General features: G+C 39.1%; 1 protein-coding gene across 6 annotated transcripts in view; it reads left to right on the forward strand.

Moving 5' to 3' along the window:
- The window catches only part of mark3a (MAP/microtubule affinity-regulating kinase 3a), a 169,197-nt gene extending 146,681 nt beyond the window's left edge, over positions 1-22,516 (forward strand). For 5 of the 6 annotated variants that reach the window (XM_073039736.1, XM_073039735.1, XM_073039729.1 and 2 more), the window contains 2 exons: positions 15,523-15,567; positions 21,027-22,516. In XM_073039736.1, coding sequence (XP_072895837.1) covers positions 15,523-15,567; positions 21,027-21,372 — 391 coding nt within the window. In that variant the 3' untranslated portion in view covers positions 21,373-22,516. The remainder of the gene's footprint in view (positions 1-15,522; positions 15,568-21,026) is intronic. The other variant, XM_073039731.1, reaches the window with a different exon arrangement.
- The last annotated feature ends 2,390 nt before the right edge of the window (positions 22,517-24,906 follow it).

The following is a 24,906-nucleotide window of genomic DNA, read 5'->3' on the forward strand; positions in this document are numbered from 1 at the left end:
TGGTATCCGCGAGGGGTCCTGGAACCAATCCCTCGCGGATAATGAGGGCCAACTATATAATATTTATTTAAGGGTTTTTCCCCCTCTGTTCTGTATCTCATTGTACTGCTGCTGCAAAGACAGCAAATTTCACAACATATGCTGGTGATATTAAATCTGATTCTGATGTCCCTGGGAGTGGGGGGGGGGGGGGGGGTGCTCATGCTCTGCTGTGTCTAATGTTTTCTAGCCTATGCTGTGCTGTATCCAGTGCTTTCTGCCACTTCATGATTGAGTATTCTTTGCATTTCTTCCTGATAGCCATAAATGTATGTAACATTATTCACAATGTATCTACTGGGGCGACAGAACATTTGGTCTGATCTTTTTGTTGCAAGATACCTTAGATCTGGTTATTGCTTGTGTTGCAGCCAAGTTGACACTTGATACATTCAGCTGATGTAACTCCTGCATACCCTTCTGCAGTCTTGATCCCCAGACTTGATAGAAATAATAGTAAGGGCTATGATGGACCACGAGGTTGCAGATTATGGCTGTGTATTTTGATGTTGCTGAAGGTCTTTAATGCCTTGTACATACCCTGAATTAAGATCTCTTAATTGTAGTAGCATGCAACATAATGGTGTCCTTGCTGTGAAGTAGAGGCTTTGTCACCACAAGTGCTATGCGGTGATTAATTTTACTAATACTATCAAATACAGATTGGATCCACCAAAGAGAAATGATTGTTCACATTCCACAATTTGATTCAATCACCGACTGTTATGGTTACAACCTAGTGGCTAAGGCCTTCAGGACATGGTGAGCTCAATGTTGGTGGTATCCACTTTGGATATCGAAAACACTACCCAGTTGCATATTTTGTGCCTTTGCTAGTTTGTTAGTACTTCGATGTGGTGGCACACTTGATTCATAAGCTAAAGAAGGAATGTAGGTGATGGGTGATATCCTTGGCTATGTTTCACCTGATATCATTAGATTTAATAGGGTATGAAGTTGATACTGAGGGCTTACAGGTCTTCTTTCTTCCACCCAAGTGCCATTATGCAACCACCTCTGGCGAATCTATCCTGTTAGTGAGGTTGGGGGGGGGGGGGGGGGGCACCCAGGCATTATGAGGAATGTGTCCAGCATTTCGTTTGTAAGGATAAACTGTGTCTGGCTGTTAGTTGACTAGTATGTTTATATACCAATGCCCTAACGCTTGAGGTCTTTGCAAGATGAACTAGTTACAATTGGATGCAAAAGTAGGTGGCATGATAGTAAAATTATCAACGATGCCAACATTGGTTGTGTCGCTGACAGTGGAGACGGTTGCCTTAGGTTACAACAGGATTTAGAGAATTACAGGTAGATAAGGCACTGAGTTCAAGAGTTAAATGCCATGTTACAGTTCACAAACTGTTGGTTAGGCTGCACCTGGATCATGTGCAGTTCTGGGTGCTACACTCTAGAAAAGATGTGATTAAGTTAGAGAGGGCACAGAAAAGATTTATAAGGAATTTGCCTGAATTAGAGGAGCTTGACTGGCAATATTAGATAGTCCAGGTCTTTCTTTCCTGCCAAGAAGTGACATCTTAGAGATAAATGAAATTATGAGAGGCGTAGATGAAATAAATAGCTAGAGACTGTTGCCCATAGTAATAGTGTCAACAATGAGAAGGCAATGGTGTAGGATGAGAGGGAGGAATTTTAAGGGAATTTGAAGGGTACACTTCACTCAGTAGTTCATATCTAGAATGAGCTACCAGACGAGATGGAAGCAGGACCAGTAAACAACATTTAAGAGGCATCAGTGTGGGTATTTGAGCAAAAGGGATTGATTTATTATAAGAAAGTGGGATTAGTATGGATAGACAAGATGGGTAGCATAAACATGGTGTGATGAAGGTTCTGTGTCTGTGCTGTACAATGTGGTATTCTGGAACCATCTTGTCTTAAGTTCATTGCCAGATGATCTATCAGATTTTATTATTTCGCTATTTCAATATTTACGCTGAAGTTGAGTGGCTAGCAAAGCCACTTCAGAAGGCATTTAAGGGTCAAACATATTGGTGGCTGTGTAGTCACTAATAAACTGAACCTGGTAAAAATGGCTGATTTATTCCCCTGAAGGATATTTGTGGACCATGTATAGCTTGTTGCAACAATTCAGCAATTTTGAGGTCATCATTTGCAATCATTAGATTTTTTTTTTGTTTATCCAGTCCTCTGGATTAAACCACCTTTTCACCACTGCATCCTTTAATTCAGTGCTTTAATATAATTCTAGTATCAGTGTAACTTGCCAGTTTTCAAAGACTAACTTATTTAATATTATTTTGAGATAGACTCCATTTGTCCTCTTTTGTGTTTAAATCAATCCTGACATCAGTATTGCCTTCAGAGGTATAGCAAGTGACTTTTATGAAACACTTGAGAATGCTAACCATTTTCTTGTCAGAGTAGCAAAAGATGGACAACAAAGGCAGATCTCAGAATCAGGTTTATTATCACCGGCACGTGACGTGAAATTTGTTAACTTAGCAGCAGCAGTCCAATGCAATACATAATCTAGCAGAGAGAGAAAAAAATATATAAAATAAAACACAATAAATAAACAAGTAAATCAATTATTAATATTGAATAGATTATTTAAAAATGTGCAAAAACGGAAATAGTATATATTTTTTAAAAAGTGAGGTAGTGTCCAAAGCTTCAAAGTCTATTTAGGAATCGGGCGGCAGAGGGGAAGAAGCTCTTCCTGAATCGCTGAGTGTCTGCCTTCAGGCTTCTGTACCTCCTACCTGATGGTAACAGTGAGAAAAGTGCATGCCCTGGCTGCTGGAGGTTTTTAATAATGGACACAGCCTTTCTGAGACACTGCTCCCTAAAGATGTCCTGTGTACTTTGTAGGCTAGTGCCCAAGATGGAGCTGATTAGATTTACAACCTTCTGCAGCTTCTTTCTGTCCTGTGCAGTAGTCCCTCCATACCAGACAGTGATGCAGCCTGTCAGAATGCTCTCCACGGTACATCTTTAGAAGTTTTTGAGTGTATTTGTTGACATGCCAAATCGCTTCAAACTCCTAATAAAGTATAGCTGCTGTCTTGCCTACTTTATGACTACCTCAATGTGTCGGGACCAGGTAAGATCCTCAGAGATCTTACACACACAGGAACTTGAAGCTGTTCACTCTCTCCACTTCTGATCCCTCTATGAGGATTGGTATGTGTTCCTTCATCTTACCCTTCCTGAAGCCCACTATCAGCTTTTTCGTCTTACTGACGTTGAATGCCAGGTTGTTGCTGTGGCACCATTCTGCTAGTTGGCATGTCTCACTCCTGTACGCCCTCTCGTCACCACCTGAGATTCTACCAACAATGGTTGTATCATCTGCAAATTTGTAGATGGTATTTCAGGTATGCCTAGTCATACAGTCATGTGTATACAGAGAGTAGAGCAGTGAGCTGAGCACACACCCCTGAGGTACACCAGTGTTGATCGTCAGCAAAAAGGATATGCTATCACCAATCCACACAGATTGTGGTCTTCCAGTTAGGAAATTGAGGATCCAATTACAGAGAGAGGTACAGAGGCCCAGGTTCTGAAACTTCTCAATCAGAATTGTGGGAATGATGGTATTAAATGCTGAGCAATAGTCAATGAACAGCATCCTGACGTAGGTGTTTGTGTTGTTCAGGTGGTCTAAAGCCACGTGAACAGCCACGGAGATTGCATCTGCTGTTGACCTATTGTGACGATAAGCAAATTGCAATGGATTCAGGTTCTTGCTGAGGCAGGAGTTCAGTCTAATCATAACCAACCTCACCCCAATTCATCACTGTTGATGTGAGTGCTACCGGGTGAGAATCGTTAAGGCAGCCCACATTATTATTCTTTGGCACTGGTATAATTGTTGCCTTTTTGAAGCAAGTGGGAACTTCTGCCCATAGCAGTGAGAGGTTGAAAATGTCCTTGAATACTCCAGCTAGTTGGTTGGCACAAGTTTTCAGAGCCTTACCAGATACTCCATCGGGACCTTCTGCCTTGCGAGGGTTCACTCTCTTTAAAGATCTTGTAAATGATACATATAGTCAATGAATTTTTTCAAAAATTTAATCAAATACATTAAATTTCAAGATAATACTTCAGTCTTTTTTATATGGTCATTGTTAGAAAATAATTTCTGAAGCAAATGTGAACAAATTAACACCAAAGAAGGAATAATTAATGATTTTAGTAGTACTAATTTCGTCCTGTTTTGAATTAGCGTAATAATAATGATTTGGTTTGAGTTCTGAATGAAAGACAATAGGAAAGTAATGATAAGACTTGAAGGTAGCCAGGATGAGCAAACTTGTGAGATTTTTACTTAAGTCATAAATAGAGGCTGCATTTTCATTGATAGTTGATAGGTACTGGGAAAATAAATATTTTTTCATTGCCATTACCGAATTTCCTAAGTTTCATTCTGATCAGATGTAAGTTTAACACGGCCACTTGAAGACTACTGAAGAGCATTACAGTTTAAAGTTCAAAGTAAAATTTATTATCAGAGTACATGCATGTCACTACATACCCTGAGATTCTTTTTCCTGTAGGCATACTCAGCAAGTCTATAGAATAATAATTGTAAACAGGATCAATGAAAAATCAAGAGCATAGAAGACAATGAACTGTTGAAATATAATTATAAATAAATAGCAATAAATAACAAGAGCATGAGATAACAAGATCAAGAGACCTTAAAGTGAGATCATTGTTTGTGGGAACACCTCAATAGATGAGTGTAATTATCCTCTTCTGTTCAAGAGCCTGATGGTTGAGGGGTAATAAATGTTTTTGAACCTGGTGGTGCGAGTCTTGAGGCATTTGTATCTTCTGCCTGATGGCAACAATGAGAAAAGAGCATGGCCTGGGTTAGCATGATCTTTGATGGATGCTGCTTTCCTATGGTAACATTTCATGTAGTTGTTCTCAGGGGTTGGGAAGGCTTTACCTGCTATGTAATGGGCTGAATCCATTACCTTATGTAGGATTTTCTGTTCAAAGGCATAGGTGTTCCCATACCAGGCCAATATGCAGCCAGTTAATATACTTTCTACTACATATCTACAGAAGTGTGTCAAGTTTTTGATCTCATGCTGAATCTCTGCAGCCTTCTAAGTAAGTAGAGCTGCTGTCATTCTTTCTTTGCAATTACATGTAACTGATGGGTGCAGGACAGGTTCACTGAGGAATTTAATGTTACTGCCTGTCTTCACCTTCAATCTTCTGATGAGGACTGGCTTACGACTTCTGGTTTCCCTTTCTTGAAGTCTACAATTAGCTCCTTGCTCCTCCAGACATTGAGTGAAAGGCTGTTGTTATGACACCACTCAGCTACAATTTTCAGTCTCCTTCCTCTATGGTGATTCATCACCACCTTTGATAAGGCCAACAAAAGTGGTGTCATCAGCAAACTTGAATATGGTGTTGGAGCTGTACTTAGCCACACAGTCATAGTTGTAAAGCAAATAGATCAGGGATCTAAGCACGCACCCCTGTGGTGCACCTGTGCTGATGGAGGTTGTGGAGGAGATGCTTTTGCCAATTTGAACTGACTGGGGTCTGCAAGAATGAGATCGTAGGCCCTCTTTGGTCTGTTGAAGTTAGATTAATAGTTATTCCTATTTACTTTTAAATTGCTTCAGTTATAGATGAAGAAATTGGATCATCAGCACATATGGTGTACTGATTCTGTCAGACTGATTAATCTACATGTACGGTTTAATTTCTCACCACATTTTTCCTCTTCTCAGGGTCACTACTGACCCATCAAAACAGCAGACTCCGAACAAATCAGTGCCCGCAATTACTTCACAAAGATCAAAGACTGTTAGTAAGTCTTCAGTCTCTAAATCTTTTCTCCGCTTAGCATTCATTTCTGAACAAATTTTCCTATACACATGCAAATCCTGTATTAATGTGTAGAATTCCTCTTCTCTGCCAGATCTGAGTTCAGAAATACTTTTCCCAGTCTATTGAATGAATACATTTCAACCTGAATCATTATTTTGAATGGTACTTAAAAAGTAAATATCAGGTTTTGATATTTCAGAATTAAGAAATACCCCATCTAAAACCCAATTTAAGGGAAATAGTATCCTTACTTGTGTCGTATGATTGTTAAATATTGCAAAACATGGGATTTCTGCAGTTAGTCACTCTTACTTTCAATATGTTTATTTACCCCATTTTACTTTAAGATTATTTGATTGATTATGAAAGCTGATCAAAAAGGCAGGATGCACAAGAGAACACACTGAAATATAATTTCAATACCATTAAGTAATTTTCTTGCATAAGATTTCATTATTAAGGATATATTTCAGGAAGCAATGAATTTTAAATGTTATTTTAGGGACACCCATACTTGTTTATTGATATGAATACTTTTCTGTGGCAGAATAATGCGTGTAATGTGCACGTAGTAGGTGCAGTGTCTCCTTTTGTTTTCCTTGCAATGCATTGCAAAGTTGATGTGCTCATTTCAGTATGGTGTAGAAAATCAATTAGCTGAGATCGTCAACATAACTAAACCTGCAGTGTTGTTTGTAAGACAATTAGTTGTGAACTTGAATGTAAGACCTTCATTTATGTCAATTTTTTTAGCTTTACTTTTCAGATTTCCTTTCTTTCATTTAAGGCTATTTAGGAATTATTTTAGAATTAGTAAATATAGACATACTGAAATTGATAAATTTAGATGTGTTTTGCCTCAAGTTGTTTTGGCAGCTAGATTGAAATGTTAAATTACACATCACATTCATGAAGTGAAATTTATTGCAGTTGACAGATTTTTATCAAATGCTTGTCATGTGCTTTTTTTGGAAAATGCTAACGATGGTTTGACTGAAGGAAATAACATTTTTAGCTGAACTTGTAACTGAAGATTACTTGTAATTACTGGTTACACAAATTATCGCTTAAGGATGATGTTTAGTTTGCTGAAGTACAAATTCACATTTTTAAAATTTGGGTAAAATTTGAGAACCTAGTTTCAACTCATAAATTTTGTGTCATTGTTCAAATCCATTGTACACATTTGCTTCATTCCATACCTGGCCAATTGTAAATTTCATTTCTATAAAGACTTGCATTTGTGCTTCATCTTTGCATCTATAGGAAGGGTTTTACTTTACAGATGGTAAAACTGCTGGAACAGCATTAACAGACAAAAAATGCTGGAGGAGCTCGGCAGGGCTGATGAAGGGTCCTGGCCCAAAACGTTGACTGTACTCTTTTCCATTGATGCTGCCTGGCCTGTTGAGTTCCTCCACCATTTTGTGTGGGTTGCTTGGAGTTCCAGCATCTGCAGATTTCTCATTTATGATTGGAGCAGCAGTAATTTCTCTTTTCAGAAAAAGACTGTTTCTCTTTCCAGAAAAAGACAGTTTCTCTTTCATTCTGTAATCACATAGAATTCTTGTGAAACAGACTTTGAACTATGCAGTTTTGTTATGCATTGTTAATTTCAGAGAACAAAAGTTAAGAATGTCATCCTATCCAAGGTCTTTATTATTAGACAAATTCCAGGGAAGGTAACAAAATACTCTTTATTCTAGCATAGATGCCTGTAAATATTATATAATGTAGGTGTCTAATTAAATTTGAACAAATTTTACTAAGATAGGGGTTTGCTTAGATTATAATGTTGTTAGGCTCTATCTCTAGTCTAATAAATCAATAACTTCAATATTGGAACATCAAGCTTGCATTAACCTTTTTCATTGTTATGGCAAATCAGGTTTAAGGATGCTTCAGTTGGAAATTTAAAACTACCCCAAGAGATCTTGTACGATTTGAAGTTTCTAACATATGTTTTATGCTGAGAGCTTATAAAAAATAATATTGGATTCATTAAAAATATTGCTTATTTTTTTGGTTTAGAATCTGTAACCACTGAAATCCAAACACCAAAATAATTTAACAGTTGAATTTGGTGCGAGCATGTTGTGATCTGTTTGCATCTGTGCTCATATGTTGTACTTGGAGGAGATGATGGAGATACAACCAGAAAGAAAGCAGAAAATATAAAATATTTTGTTAAATGCTCTATCTTGAAATTCTAGAAAAACAATTCACAACCTAATGTATATTAAATTGTTCATTTTTCAACTTTAATTAATAATCCAGCTAGATTTTCTGTGTTTCAGATTGATCTTCTCCAGCATTTCATTCCTGCTTACCTTGAGCAAATTAGTTATCTTAGATCGTTTACTTTTTTTGTACTGCTGCTTATGTTTCAGAGACTGTAGAAATGTTATAATATTTATAATGCCTCTGTTATGAATTGTGCAATAAGATAGATTTCTACTTCCCTATTAGACCATTATTCTGTTAAAATAAAGTCCTGAGAATGCTGGAAATGCCAAATAAAACAAAATGCTGGAAATACTTTTTTTAAAAAAATATAACAGCACCTGCACAGAGGAAAGTAGTTAACAATTCAAGTCAATGATTTTAACTTTTCATCAGCTGACCTGAAATATTTAAACTTTTGATTACTTCAGTTGATTTAAATTAAAGAATTCATTATCTACTTAAGTACATGTAAGAAGTAACATTTATGTTGATCTAAAGATGTTACAACCTTTGTCATCTTCAGTCCTGTTCAGAATCTCTTCTCAATATCCCTTTCAGTACACAGTTCGAAATTTATTATCAAGGTACATATATGTCACCATATACAACCCTGAAATCTATTCCTGTGGGCATGCTCAGCAAAAATAGAATAGTAACCATAACAGAATCAATGAAAGATCAACCAGAGTGCAGAAGACAACTGCAGATATCAATAAATCGCAATAAATAATGAGGACATACTGTATAATGAGTTAAACAGTCCTTAAAGTGAAATAATTGGTTATGTGATGGAGCAAGTGAGTGTAGGTATCTCTTTTTATTCAAGAGTCTGATGGTTGAGACTGTTCTTGAACCTGGTGGTGCATGACTTGAGGCTCTTGTACCTTCTTCCTGATGGCAGCAGCAAGAAGAGAGCGTGTCCTGGGCGGTGGGCATCCCTGATGATGGATGCTGCTTTCCTGTGACAGCATTTCATGTACAATGCCTATAAAAGGTATTCACCCCCTTGAAAGTTTTCATGCTTTACTGTTTTACAACACTGAATCACAGTGGACTTAACTTGGCCTTTTTGATGTTAATCAACAGAAGAAGACTCTCATGTAAAAGTGAAAACTGATCTCTACAATGTGATCTAAATTAATTATAAATATAAAACACAAAATAATTGATTGCATAAGTATTCACCCCCTTCAAGTCAGTATTTAGTAGATGCACCTTTGGCAGCAATTACAGCCTTGAGTCTGTGTGGATAGGTTTCTATCAGCTTTGCATATCGGACTACTGCAATCTTTCCCCATTCTTTACAAAACTTCACCAGCTCTTTCAGATTGCATGGGGATTGTGAGTGAACAGCCCTTTTCAAGTGCAGCCACAAATTCTCAATTGGTTGAAGTCTGGGGCCACTCCAGGACATTAACTTTGTTGTTTTTAAGCCATTACCATGTTGTTTTGGCTTTATGCTTGGGGTCATTGTCTTGCTGGAAAACAAATCTCCGGAGTCGTAATTCCCTTGCAGACTGCATCAGATTTTCCTCACTGATTTCCTTGTATTTTCCTGCATTCATTTTACCCTCTGCATTCCCAAGCCTATAGGGACTGCCGCAGTGAAGCATCCCCACAGCATGATGCAGCCACCACCATGCTTCACAGTAGGGGTGTGTGTTTTTGATGATGTGCGGTGTTTGGCTTATGCCAAACATTGTGTTTAGTCTGATGGCCAAAAAGCTCAATTTTGATTTTATTAGACCATAGAACCTTCTTGCAGCTGACTTCAGAGTCTCCCACATGCCTTCTGACAAACTCTAGCCCGGATTTCATGTGACTTTTTTCAACAGTGGCTTTCTCTTTGCCCCTCTCCCATAAAGCTGCGACTGGTGAAGTACCCAGCCAACAGTTGTTGTATGTGCAGTCGCTCCCATCTCAGCCACTAAAGCTTGTAACTCCTCCAGAGTTGTCATGGGTCTCTTGGGGCCTCCCTCTCTAGTCCTCCTCTTGCACTGTCACTCAGTTTTTGAGGATGCTCTGCTCTAGGCAGATTTACAGATGTGCCGTATTCTTTCCATTTCTTGATAATTGACTTAACTGTACTCCAAGGGATATTCAGTGACTTGGATATTTTCTTGTATCCATCCCCTGACTTGTGCTTTCAATACGCAAACATAAGGAAGTCTGCAGATGCTGGAGATGCAAGCAACATACACAAAATGCTGGTGGAACGCAGCAGGCCAGGCAGCATCTATAGGAAGAAGCACTGTCGACATTTCGGGCCGAGCCCCTTCGTCAGGACTAACTGAAAGAAAAGATAGTAAGAAATTTGAAAGGGGGGAGGGAAATCCGAAATGATAGGAGAAGACAGGAGGGGGTGAGGTGAAGCTAAGAGCTGGAAAGGTGATTGGCAAAAGGGATACAGAGCTGGAGAAGGGAAAGGATCATGGGACGGGAGGCCTAGGGAGAAAGAAAGGGGGAGGGGAGCACCAGAGGGAGATGGAGAACAGGCAAACAGTGGTGGGCAGAGAGAGAGAAAAAAAGGGGGGAATAAATAAATCAGGGATGGGGTAAGAAGGGGAGGAGGGGCATTAACAAGTTAGAGAAATCAATGTTCTTGCCATCAGGTTGGAGGCTACCCAGACGGTATTTGCATTGGCGCTGCCTCCTGCGCACATGCTGAGCTCGTTGACTTCATTAACTTTACCTCCAACTTTCACCCTCCCCTCAGATTTACCTGGTCCATTTCTGACACCTCCCTCCCCTTTCTTGATCTTTCTGTCTCCATCTCTGGGGACGGCTTATCTACTGATATCTACTATAAGCCTACTGACTCTCACAGCTACCTGGACTATTCCTCTTCCCACCCTGTCTCTTGCAAAAATGCCATCCCCTTCTTGCAATTCCTCCATCTCCGCTGCATTTGCTCTCAGGATGAGGCTTTTCATTCCAGGATGAAGGAGATGTCTTTTTTTAAACAAAGGGGCTTCCCTTCCTCCACCATCAACTCTGCTCTCAAACGCATCTCTCCCATTTCATGCACATCTGCTCTCACCCCATCCGCCCACCACCCCACTTGGGATAGGGTTCCCCTTGTCCTCACCTACCACCCCACCAGCCTCCGGGTCCAACATATAATTCTCAGTAACTTCCGCCACCTCCAATGGGATCCCACTACCAAGCACATCTTTCCCTCCCCCCCCCCCTTCTGCTTTCCGCAGGGATCGCTCCCTACGCGACTCCCTTGTCCATTTGTCTCTCCCCCCCCCCCCACCCCACCCCATCCCTTCCCACCAATCTCCCTCCTGGCACTTATCCTTGTAAGTGGAACAAGCGCTACACCTGCCCTTACACTTCCTCCCTCACCACCATTCAGGGCCCCAGGCAGTCCTTCCAGGTGAGGCGACACTTCACCTGTGAGTCAGCTGGTGTGGTATACTGCGTCCGGTGCTCCCGGTGTGGCCTTTTATATATTGGTAAGACCCGACGCAGACTGGGAGACTGTTTTGCTGAACACCTATGCTCTGTCTGTCAGAGAAAGCAGGATCTCCCAGTTGCCACACATTTTAATTCCATGTCCCATTCCCATTCTGATATGTCTATCCATGGCCTCCTCTACTGTCAAGATGAAGCCACGCTCAGATTGGAGGAACAACACCTTAAATTCCGTCTGGGTAGCCTCCAACCTGATGGCGTGAACATTGACTTCTGTTAATGCCCCTCCTTCCCTTCTTACCCCATCCCTGATTGATTTATTCCCCCCTCCCTTTTCTTTTTTCTCTCTGCCCATCACTCTGCCTGTTCTCCATCTCCCTCTGGTGCTCCCCTCTCCCTTTCTTTCTCCCTAGGCCTCCCGTCCCATGATCCTTTCCCTTCTCCAGCTCTGTATCCCTTTTGCCAATCACCTTTCCAGCTCTTAGCTTCACCCCACCCCTTCCAGTCTTCTCCTATCATTTCGGATTTCCCCCTCCCCCTCCTACTTTCAAATCTCTTACAATCTTTCCTTTCAGTTAGTCCTGACGCAAGGGTCTCGGCGTGAAACGTCGACAGTGCTTCTGCTTATAGATGCTGCCTGGCCTGTTGCGTTCCACCAGCATTTTGTGTGTGTTGCTTGTGCTTTCAATAACCTTTCTACAGAGTTGTTTGGAGTGTTCTTTTGTCTTCATAGTGTAGCTTTTGCCAGGATACTGACTCACCAGCAAGCAGATAGACCTTCCAGATACAGGTGTATTTACTACAATCAATTGAGACACCTTGACTGCACACAGGTGATCTCCATTTAACTAATTATGTGACTTCTAAAACCAGTTAGCTGCACCAGTGATGATTTGTGTCATATTAAGGGGGGGGGGGGGGGTGAATACTTATGCAATTAATTATTGTTTTTATTTCTAATTAATTTAGATCACTTTGTAGAGATCAGTTTTCACTTTGACATGAAAAAGACTTTCTGTTGATCAGTGTCAAAAAAAAGCCAAATTAAATCCATTGTAATTCAATGTTGTAAAACAATAAAACATGAAAACTTCCGGGGGGGGGGGGGTGTATAATTTTTATAGGCATTGTAGATGTGCTCAATGTTTGGGAGGATGAATCCACTACCTTTTATACAATTTTCTGCACAAAGGCATCGGTATTTCCGTACCAGCCCGTGATGCAGCCAGTCAATGCATTTTCCATTACACATCTATAGAAGTCTGTCAAAGCTGTGAATGTCTTGCCAAATCTCCACAGACTCCTGAGGAGGTAGAGGAGCTGCTGTGCTTTTTGTTGAAATTGCACTTGGTTCCAGGACAGATCCTCTGAATAGTAACACTCAGGTATTTCAAATTGCTAACTCTCTCCACTTCTGATCCTGCAATGAGAATCAACTCTGGTTTCCCTGTCCTGAAGTCTATAATCAATTCTTTGGTCTTGCTGACATTGAATGTGAGGTTGTTATTGTGGCACCACTCAGCCAAATTTTGCATCATCACCATCTTTGATTGGGCCCACACAAAACAACTTCTTTTCCATAATGCACATTTTTCCTAATACTATTGTCAGTCAATCAGATCCTGAAACAGTCATTAATTTCCTTGACTCTATCAGACCTGTATTCTAATGCTGCTCTAGCTGACCTCCCAGCCTCCAACAAAACTGAGCATTTAAAATCCTGCTGTCGGTGTCATATTTCACAGTAAGTCATCACACATTTTTGCTGACATGTTGCTTTCCAATTTTGTGGTGTTTCCTTTAAAGTAATTAACTGTTGAGTGTCTGTTTATTGCTTGCCTCCACCTACCATCTGCCCAATCCCAGAACTGACTAGTCTTGAACTCTGGGAACATGCATTTTTCCTTACACTCTTCTCTCAAACCATTGACAAAATTTCATGAAGTCCAGCAGCAAGAATGCAGAAAAATTCAATTTGACATTTTAAATCAAATATTATTTGGATGATCATACAAATCAACTCCACCTTTTTAGCACTAAACCTCAATCCCTGATTTTCTATGTACTCAAAATCCACCAATCTCTGCCTTTAAAAGTTTACATGTTTCAATCTACTAGGAAGAATATGAACCTGGTCTACCATAAATTTACAACCTGTACCTGCACATTAACATTCTATTGATTCACACAAAGTAGTCCTACCTCTTTTGTGAATCAATATTTTGTAGTTTCCCACTTTTTTAAATAATCTTTTCTGTTATACCAATAAACTACATAAATTAAATTTTCTTTACATAATACTTCCTTTGTCAAATATTACTAATTCATAAGCTGACTAAAGAGATTGCCAAGACCAAAAATCTTTTAATTCTAAAAGGAAGATGCTAGATCAGAAGGTACTAGAAGTTCCCTGTAAGTTAAGCAGTAGCTGTGGCAAGAGAAGCAGAAGTTATGTTTCAGATTGATGATCATTGGAAATTGGAGAAAGTTGAATGAACAGGAATGGAATAAGTTGCAGAGAAAATGGAAGGATGGGAAGAACAATGTACATGATGGAGTGGAGACTTAAGGAAACAATGGATGACTTAATAGAGGGTGATGAAGCCACGTTATTATTTCCTAGCATTTGCCTTTATTCAAAGTTACCAACAACTGCTGTTTTCTATATCTTTCAGTTCTATTGTGGTTTTCTTTTTCCTCTTCTATTTACAATTTCTCCAGAAATATTGGTTGTATTTAACAAAACTTGCCCATTCTCTCTCTCTCTCTCTCAATCAGCACCAAAGTAAGTCATCCATTTTCCTTTGATCTCCAGCCTGTCACAGAAATTCCCTTTTGATCGATAGTCCAGTGTTAAATCTTTCTTTCTTCACAGATGCTGTGTATGACCCATATTTTTCTAGTGTTCTCTTTTTACAGCCTTTCTGGTAATCTCACAGCTTCCTTTTCCACCAGCTTTAGGCTCATTCCTTTCAGGACAGAACGGAGAGGGAAGGTAAATGGTATGAAGAATAGAGGAGGTATGAGACAGGAAAGTAGGTGATGGGGGTACTGAGAGGGGTGCAGACAGAGAGAGCCAGGTGGGGAGAGGAGAATGGAGTTGGGAGGTAAGCAGTTGGTTGACAGGTGGGAGCAGATGGGATTGGGGAGGGAGGAGGGCGGAGACAGGTGGGGGAAGGAGAAGAAGATGACGGGAACTCCAAGGTAAATTAATTTATTATTCTCACATGTATCAATATACCATGAAAACCTTTTGTTTTGCATTTAAGTACACTGAGATAGTACAAAGTAAAAAAACAATGCAGAAGAAGGTGCAACAGTTACAGGGAAAACACAATGCAAGCAGACAATAAGGAGCAAGGCTTTGATGGATAAAGATAGCGAGGTCAAGAGTCCATCTGAATATATTAGGGATTATTCGGTTGTCCGGGATAAAAGGCCACAAGAGCAACTGTTAATAGTAACCATTAATGGAGAGATGAAGGGCAGATGGAGCCAATTGCAAGGTAGAATACAGAACATAGAGGAAGCTGGAATTTGAGTTCCTCCACCAGGTTGCTTTTGTTTTGCTCCATTTCTCAGCATCTGCAGTCTCTTTGGCTCTTTGTTTCTATTTTACCTGATACAGTCAGACCTGCTGAGGGTTTCCAGCATTTTCTGCTTTTATTTCAAATTTCCAGCAACTGTATTTTTTTGATTTTCATTTTCTTTCTAGTTGTGGGATATCATAGAAATGTTTGTAATAAGCACTTAATTGGTTTTCTCTACATCTGTCAGAAACTATAAACAGTTATGCTACTAAAACAGTTTTGAAAAGTTTCATATTCAAGTGTGATTAAGTAGATTTATCTTAGTCATATGAAATTGCACATTTTTCTGTCTGCATTCCATATGAGCTGCTTTGGTGTAGTCTTTGTGTGCAATAGACTAAGTTACACAGTTTTATGAATTTTCTTCTTCTTTTACTCGTGCTTTCGGATTGCTCTCATTGAGGGTCCCAACTGAACCTGAGAGAAACGGGAGATTTGAGGGCTCAAGGTGAGAAGACTATATATATCTAGCAAATTTATCACAGTGCAACAAAAAGTTGCCATTCAAAATGCATGTGCCTCAATTCATTGATGATCCTTTTAGAAATTATTGATATCTTTTACCAAATTGTTGAAATGTTGATTGATTTGTAAAGCATGGAAAGTTGAAATATGAATTAGAAACAAGGCTTTGACTTCAAAATTCTAAAAAGCACTGAAATCCAATGTATTAACTAAATCTAATTAAATAAGGAAATTCAATTGAATAAAAATTGTTTCTATCCAGTTGTTCGGAGGATCCTACATTGTAGTAATTTCTGAGTAGAAAGACCCATTGGACAAATCAATCCATAAAAAGAAATGTGCAGTTGTTAAAATGGTGGTGTTCTTATTGTAGTTGTGGCTCTAGAAGTAGTGGTAAGATGGCATAGATGTAAAGCAAGCAGTTAGAGCCATAGAAAACTACAGCACAGAAACAGGCCCATCCAGTTCTTGCCAAACCATTAATCTGCTTAGTCCTATTGACCTGCATGTGAACTGTAGCCCTCCATACCTCTCTCATATTTGTACATATCCAGATTCTTTGAAACGTTGAAATCAAAATTGTATCCACCACTTGCACTGGCAGCTGGTTGCACACTCTCACCACCCTCTGAGTGAAGAAGTTTCCCATCATGTTCCCCTTAAACATTTCAACTTTCACCCTTAATGACCTCACCCAACCTCAGTGAGCACTGTATCTACCCTATCTATGTTCTTCATAATGCTGGATACTTCTATCAAATCTCCCCTCAGTCTTCTACCTTATAAGGAATAAATTCCTAACCTATTTAATCTTTCCTTCTAACTCAGGTCCACCAAACCTGGCAACATCCTTGAAAATTTTCTGTGCACTCTTTCAACCTTATTTACATCTTTCTTGTAGGTAGGTGACCAAAACTGCACACAATACTCCAAGTTAGGCCTCACCGATGTCTTGTACAACTTCATCACAACATTCTATCTCCTTTATGAAGGCCAGTGTGCCAAAAGCTTTCTTTATGACCCTATCTACCTGTGGCACCACTTTCAACAAATTATGGACCTGTATTTCTAGATCCCTTTGTTCTACTGCACTCCTCAGTGCCCTACCATTCACTATGTAAGACCTACCCTAGCTGGTCCTACTGAAGTGCAACACCTTGTGCTTGTCTGCATTAAATTCCACCTGCCATTTTTCAGCCCATTTTCCAGCTAATGCAGGTCCTACTGCAAGCTGGGATAGTCTTTCTCACTATCTTCTACACCCCCAATCTTGGAGTCATCCACAAAGTTGCTGATCTAATTAATCATATTGTCCAGTTGGTTGATGTGGATCACAAACAACAACAAAACCAGCATTGATCCCTGTAGCACTCCACTACTCACAGGCCTCCAGTCAATGAGGCAACCATCTACCACTACTCTTTGGCTCCTCCTGCAAAGTCAATGTCTAATCCAATTTACTACCTCATCTTGAATGCCAAGTACCTCTTGACTGACCTATAATGCAGGACCTTGTCAAATGCCTAGCTGAAGTCCATGTAGACAATCTTTCATCAACTTTCTTGATACCATCCTCAAAAATGCTACAAGATTGGTTAGACAGGACCTGCCATGCTGACTATCCCTTACCATTCCCTGTCTATTCAAATACTCATAAGTCCGGTCTCTTAGAATACCTTACAATAACTCTCCCACTACTGATGTCAGGCTCACCAGCCTATAATTGTCTGGTTTATTCTTGGAGACTTTCTTAAACAGTAGAATATCCATCCTCCAGTACTTCACCTGTTGCTAAGGATGATGTAAATTACTTTGCTAGGGTCCCTACAATTTCTATTTTTACCTTCCACAGGGTCTGAGGGAGCACCTTGTCAGGCCTTAAATCTATTCACCCTGGTTTGCCTCAAGACAGCAAACACCTCTTCCTCTGTAATCTGTATAGGGTCCATGACCTTGCTGCTGCTTCGACTTCTATAGACTTTGTGTCTGTCTCCCGAGTAAATACAGATGCAAAAAATCCATTTTAGATCTTCCCCATCTCTTTTGGCTCCACACATAGATAACCACTTTGAGTTTCCAGAGGACCAGTTTTGTCCCTTGCAATTAACATATCAGTAGAAGCCCTTAGGATTCTCATTCACACTGTCTGCTAGAGCAACCTCATGCCTTCTGATTTCTTTCTTAGGTACTCTCTTGCATTTCTAATACTCTTCAAGTACCTCATTTATTCCTATCTGCTATACACCTATTTTTTTTTCGTACCAGGGTCTCAATATCTCTCAAACCATGGTTCCGAAACCTGTCATCCTTGCCTTTTAATTTTGACTGGCACATCTTCATACTCTCAAAATTTCCCTTTTGAAGGCCTCCCACTTAGCAAGTATACCTTTACAGGAAAACAGCCTGTCCCAGTCCACACTTGCCAGATCCTTTCTGATACCATCAAAATTGGCCTTTCTCCAGTTTAAAATCTCAACCTGAGGACCAAACCTATACTTTTCCATGATTACCTTGAAACTAATGGCATTATGATCACTAGATAGAAAGTGTTCTTCTAGACAAACTTCTGTCGCCTGCCCTGTCTTATTCCGTGCTAGGAGCTCTAGTATTGCATACTCTGTCATTGGGACTTCTATGTACTGATTAAGGAAACTTTCCTGAATGCATTTGACAAACTCTTATCCCATCGAGTTCTTTTGCAGTATGTGGAAAGTTAAAATTATCTACTATCACAACCGCATCATGTTTTCTGCAAGTCTGCAATCTCTACAAATTTGTTCCTCTAAATCCCGTGAACTTTTGGGTGATCTATAGTATAGCCCCATTAACGTGGTCATATCTTTTTTATTCCTCAGTTCCACCCATTAAGCTTCACTAGACAAGTACTCCAGTCTGTCCTGACTGAGCATTGCTGTGATGTTTTCCCTGACTAGTAATGCCACCCTCCCTTTTTAATCCCTCCCTCTCTATCATGTCTAAAACAATGGAACCACAGAACACTGAGCTGCCAGTCCTGCCCCTCCTGCAACCGAGTATCACTAATGGCCACAATATCATATTTTCATGTGTTGATCCATGCCCTGCGCCTATCTGCCTTTCCTACAATACTTCTTGCATTGAACTATATGCAGCTTAGAACTTTAGTCCCACCCATACTCAACCTTCAGCTTTTTGCTTCCTAACTTTTTCTGAGGTCTTATCAACACCTGTCTACACAACCACTCTACTATCTGTTCTGGCATTCTGCTTCCCATCCCCTCTGTAATGTTAGTTTAACCCCCCCCCCCCCCCCCCCACTGTACAGTATTAGCAAACCTTCCCACTCGAAAATTATCTCTCCACCAGTTTAGAGCAGACCTGTAAATTATTTCAGGCTAGTATGTCATAACAATACAGGATGATGGTGCACACACACGGTAATGCATCAGTGATGTATATATGCCAACCTTTTGAAGCATTGCCTGTGGAAGATGTCCTTGATGGTGGCCAGAGTTGTGCTCGTGATGGAGCTGGCTGAATCTGCAACCTCCTGCGCTTTGGAGCCTCCATACCAGGCTATGATGCTCACCAGAACACTTACAGAAATTTGCAAGAGTGTTTGCAAATCTCCTCAAATGCCTGATGAAGTACAGCCACTGGCATACCTTCTTCATGGTTACATTAATGTATTAGGCAGAGGATCAAGCCACTGAAATTATGATACCCAGGAACTTGAAGCTGCTCACCCTTTCATTGATCCAACAATGAGGACTAGTGTGTGTGTGTTTCTCCAACTTCCCTCTCCTGAAGTCCGCAGTCAATCCTTTGCCTTGCTATAATGCTGAGTGTAACATTGTTATTGCAACGCCACTCAACCAGCCAAACTGTTTCACCCATGTACAGATCCTTGTTGCCGTCTGAGATTTACATCTGAGAAATGTAAGCAGAATCTTGGCACTGGAAGTCTAGAGATTTGCTAATTTTGTATAGCAGACATACTAGTAGCTAAACAGATGTTATTTGCTCCATAACACTGCCAACCAAAAAAAACCAGCAGGCCTGGTTCAACTAAAGAAATATACCACACATTTGAAAGTCTTTGACATTGTCTCATTTAATTCAGCAAACTGAAATACATTTAGATCCACATTCTGTAAATACTACCTACAGTTCAAATCTATTAACTCTGCATACATGATCAACACTGCCCTCCAGATGGGTTCTTTGGTCTGTGGTGATCAATTCTTTCCCTGCATTGACTGTGCACTGGGTAATTGTTAAGAGGATATTTCCCTTTGAGGAATACACAACTAGATATCACTGCCTCAAAAAGGGGGTAGGGCAGGGAAATAATTTTGAGGTGGAAGTTTGGCCATGACCTTGTTGAATTATAGAACATTCCCAGGGAGCCTGTTCCTGTATCTTGTGTTTGAACCCAGATAAACAATTTCAGGGTTGAAGAATGTGCTAGTGGGTTTCTCTGTATTGCAGATGCCTAATGAAATAAGTTATTTTTTAAATCAAATTGTGATTTTTTTTTAATAATCCTAGTTTCTGTGGTGTTTGAGTCGCATTAATACAAAGTTTTAATTAAACTTAACCTACTTGTGGAAGCATGGAAGTGCGTTTATGATTGGTTACTAAGTATTGACTCCATAGCTCCACCTTATGGACGGAAAAGAATAAACAACTGAGCCTCAGTTTAACACCTGTTTACCTTAATGTTTTCTCTATATATGTTGAGACATTTTTAAAAATCTTTCTAAATCATAAATATATCAGTTTGAATATTGTAATGTAAAGCTCCGTGTTATTTATTATGTGTACAAATGTAAGATTTTGAATTTTGCTGTACATTTGCAAGATTCATGCATTTGTTTGCAGTTGCAATTTGATATGCACTATAATATGTTCTGTCTTAAGGGAACCCTGTGCTTTTATGATTCCATAGAGTTCAATTTCTTGGAAAACTCAATTTTAGTGAGATGAGATGCAGTAGTGCTCATGTTCCTTCAAACAAAACAAACCATATTAAATTTAAAATGTGTCCAGTGATCTAGCAGAATCTGACATATGTTTCAGCTTCCTGTTGAGAGAGGCTGGAGATTCACTTGGCAATTTATAAAGTTGTACAAGTAATGTGAAGCTCCCAGTTAGGAGTGACTTGAGCAACTTTTTTTTTCTGCTTGTGAATTGGGTCACTGATTCCAGATATACTGTTCTATTAGCATTGAATTACAAATGTAGCAGCTCAAAAATAACTTTATAAATTAAGATAACACTACTATTAAATTAATTTCTGCAACATTTTCAGTTTTAGAAATGAGAAAGGGCGGCAAAACCAACTCCAGATTTCCATTTTTGACAAATTTAGATTACTTATAAAAATGAAAGGAAAAATCGGGTGCAACACAATATAGATTTGTATTCTAATGATGTCTAATTTTTTTTTGTTTTCTGCAGTCGCAATGTATCTGGGGATCAAAAAGATGAAATCAAAGAAGCAAAACCCCGTTCACTTAGATTTACCTGGAGTATGAAAACGACCAGTTCCATGGATCCCAGTGACATGATGAGGGAGATCAGAAAGGTTCTTGATGCAAATAATTGTGATTATGAACAGCGTGAACGTTTCTTGCTCTTCTGTGTTCATGGCGATGGACATGCAGAAAATCTTGTCCAGTGGGAGATGGAGGTTTGCAAGCTGCCGAGACTGTCACTTAACGGAGTTCGATTCAAGCGAATATCAGGAACATCCATAGCTTTCAAAAACATTGCTTCCAAAATTGCCAATGAATTAAGGCTGTAAAATACGGTTAAGCTATAATTTCTTAAATAACATTTCATGAGTGTTTTTCTGAACACTGGTGGAAATTTACTGAAGAAAATGTATAGGATAATGCTTGCGCAATAACTCTGTAACTTCAGATCATGGTATTATAAGACAGTGGAAATTCTCATGGGTGGGATTGGGGGCGGGGGAGTAAATAAGTTTTTGTTTTAAGAAGTGCACTACAGCATAATGTGTCCTATCTGAACAGTTTGCCCCTTCATCTCGGTTACTTAAAATGTTTGTTTGTTATTAAAGATGTAACCCGTTAAAACAAACTGATATGATTCCTGTATTTGAAAAAAGATGGAGGAGAGAAAATCCAGCTGAAATACAATTGAATGTGGGACATGGAGATACTCATGTGTTTTCAATCCTGCATGCCTTCCCCCACTGGTACTGATTCAGGTGCTTAGCTTTTCAATGATAATGAACTATAAGGAAAAAAAGCTCATTTTTCATCAGCTGTGTTTAATGACCTTCAGAGAGTTGAGGTGTATCTAGTATTTTCATAAAGCAATATATTACAAAATGAGCAAGTTCTGCAAATGGAAAAAATTGCTGGTTGTATTTAGACCTATTAATGATATTAATTACCTGTGTTAAACCAGGAGTGCTGTGATTTGGAAATGACTTAAGTACTGTAGATCACAGATGCTAAATCACACTTAGGGTTTCTCTACTGTAGAAAATATCACCATCTGAGACTGATTCCATGATCAATTAGGGCATCGATTATTTGGTTATTATTTTGGTTTATTTTCAACAAAGTTTAGATTGGAAACAGTTTTGTTCTGCCATTCTATATTTAGCTGTAATTATTGTTAATATTGAAGATGATCAGTCCTCCACAAATACTAGCTCAGTAAAAATGTTTGAGTTTGTAATTTAAAAGCTGGGCACTATGGGACAATATTCACTTAAGTATGCATTTTTTTTTCTCTTCAGCTGTCAGCACTGTCTTTGGAATGTAAATAATGTAACTTAGTTTTGCGGACAGCATCATATTTCGTTTTCCATTTTTTTAATGTTCTGTAATGAGCCAGGAGTTATGAAATCAATGTAAGTTGTCAGCATTTAAGATTCACTGATTTCTTCATTAAAGGAACAAAATGAAAATGTATTTCTGCAATGTCACATGAATTAATAACTGAAAATGTATGTACAGGACTTTGTAATTGTTTTGTCAGTGAATTAGGTGTATCTATTTAGTTTTCATTTTACTGAAGTACCGGTAGTTCTCACTTATAAAAGTGAGTTGCTGACTACTGTACTACCAAGAAAGCTCAATAGGAAGAGACATAAATGCAAGTTGGTGAAATGGATGTTCCAATCTTTTTGCAAATGTTTTCACTCATTTTGGAAATCTTTGTATACTTTTCTAGACATCCGACAGCAGGAAGTACACAGTACTTATCACCATATTTTAGTAATGTGACCCCGTTTCTCTGGGTGTGCCATATATCTGTCATGATTTTTACTTTCTGTAGAAAGGAATTTGGCCACTTTTAGCCTCTCAACTAAAATCATTGCATGTGATGGTTATGATAATTTGGATAAATACTCACGATTTTATTTTTAGTCGCAATAAAAAGTGCAGCCAGCTGAAATGAGCATTAAAAGACCGATGAGTTTACTTGATTACCAAAAGCCATATCCACATCTCCATCATCTTCACTTAAGGTGCTAATTTGTAATCAAAGTCTTCATTTTCCTTGGCAAATATATATCCACTATATAACCACTGATATCCACTATATAACCACTGATATCTACTGTATAACCACTGATATCCACTATATAACCACTGATATCCACTATATAACCACTGATATCCACTGTATAACAACTGATATCCACTATATAACCACTGATATCTACTGTATAACAACTGATATCTAAGGAAGGGTTCCTCTAGGAAATAATATCTTAATCCTGACTTTTCAAGTCTACAATTTAACAGAGTTTATTATTTAACTTTTGAAAGCAGCAAATGTTGGAAACACTCAGTAGTTCAGGCAGCATCTGTGAAGCAGGAAATCAAGTTAATGTTTTGGGTCCAGGTGCCTTTGTCAAAGTGGTAAAAGAAAAATATGATTTTCGGTGATAGAGATGAAAGGAGAGAGGTGAATAGAACAAGGGGAATATCTCTGAAAAGCAGAGTCTTAGTTGGTTAACTTGGCAGTTAGAAACAAATTATACTCCTGTTTGTGTAAGTGTTGCTAATGGTTGGGATGTGGGACATACCTGCACTGCCAGGCTATGAGAAAAGTGAGTCAAAATTCACAGATGGATGACTGGGCAGTTCTGATACGGAAAGGAAAAGCTTAGGCACAAATATATAGTCAGACTTTTGCACAGTACTGTAGTAATTTTATGTATTGCACTGTACTGCTGGCCACAAAAAATACATTTCATGATGTATGTGAATGATAGTAAACCTGATTCTGATATGGTTCTCAATTATGGATTGAGAGTGAGAAGGGGATAGGGAAACAGGAATCATAGTTGGGAGAGGGGAGAGAGTGGAAAACACCAGAAGGACTTTCTATAATGATCAATAAACCAATTGTTTGGGATCAAATGACCTTACCCAGTGTCTCAGGGCTGGGTGTGTCTGCATCTATGCCTCCTCCCACCCCGATACTCCTCTGCCATTTGTTCCACTCTCGCCATGCACAGCATTTTTTGTTCCCACCAGGTTTACAAACTTGCTCTCTGCCCCACATTGACAAATACAGTGCTGTGCAAATGTTTTAGGCACCCTAGGTATATATCTAAGTTTTTTTTGCACAATACTATAGTTGGATAGTTTAATGTTAAGGCTGGTCATCTGCAGATCTGTTCACTGTGGTAGAGGGGAAGTCAAGGTTCATAAAAAAGGAATAAACAATAGAGAGACCTACAATTGCATGAAGAAGTTTGTGAATCCTTTGCAATACATGGTTTTCTGGATTAATTGCTCATAAAATGTCTGATCTTCATCAATAATAGACAAAGACAATCTGCCTAAACTAATCACACACAAACCGTTGTACTTTTTCTCATCAATTCTGAGTATACAATTTAAACAATCATAGTCTAGGTTCAAAAAAAGTAAGTGAACTTCTGGGCTAACGCCTTCTGCAAAAGTTATTTGAAGTCAGTAGTTCCAATCAATGAATGCTGAAGGAGGAGATAAAGAATCCAAGGGTAACAGCAAAAGACATCCCCAAGCCTCTAGAACTTGCTAAGTACTCTGTTCATGTGTCCATTATAAGGAAAATACTGAACAAGAAAGGTGTTTGTGGAAGGACATCTCGGAGGAAACCACTGCTGTCCAAATACAAAAACTTGCTGCAAGTCTCAAGTTTGCAAAAGACTACCTGGATGTCCCACAATGTTTCTGGGACAATATTCTGTAGACAGATGAGACAAAAGTTGAACTTTTTGGCAGAATTGCACACCGCTATGTTTGGAGGAAAAAAGCAAACCAACACCAAAACCTCATCCCAACTGTGAAGCATGGTGGAA

This window comes from Hemitrygon akajei, chromosome 3 (genome assembly GCF_048418815.1).
Source record: "Hemitrygon akajei chromosome 3, sHemAka1.3, whole genome shotgun sequence".
Lineage (NCBI taxonomy): Eukaryota > Metazoa > Chordata > Chondrichthyes > Myliobatiformes > Dasyatidae > Hemitrygon > Hemitrygon akajei.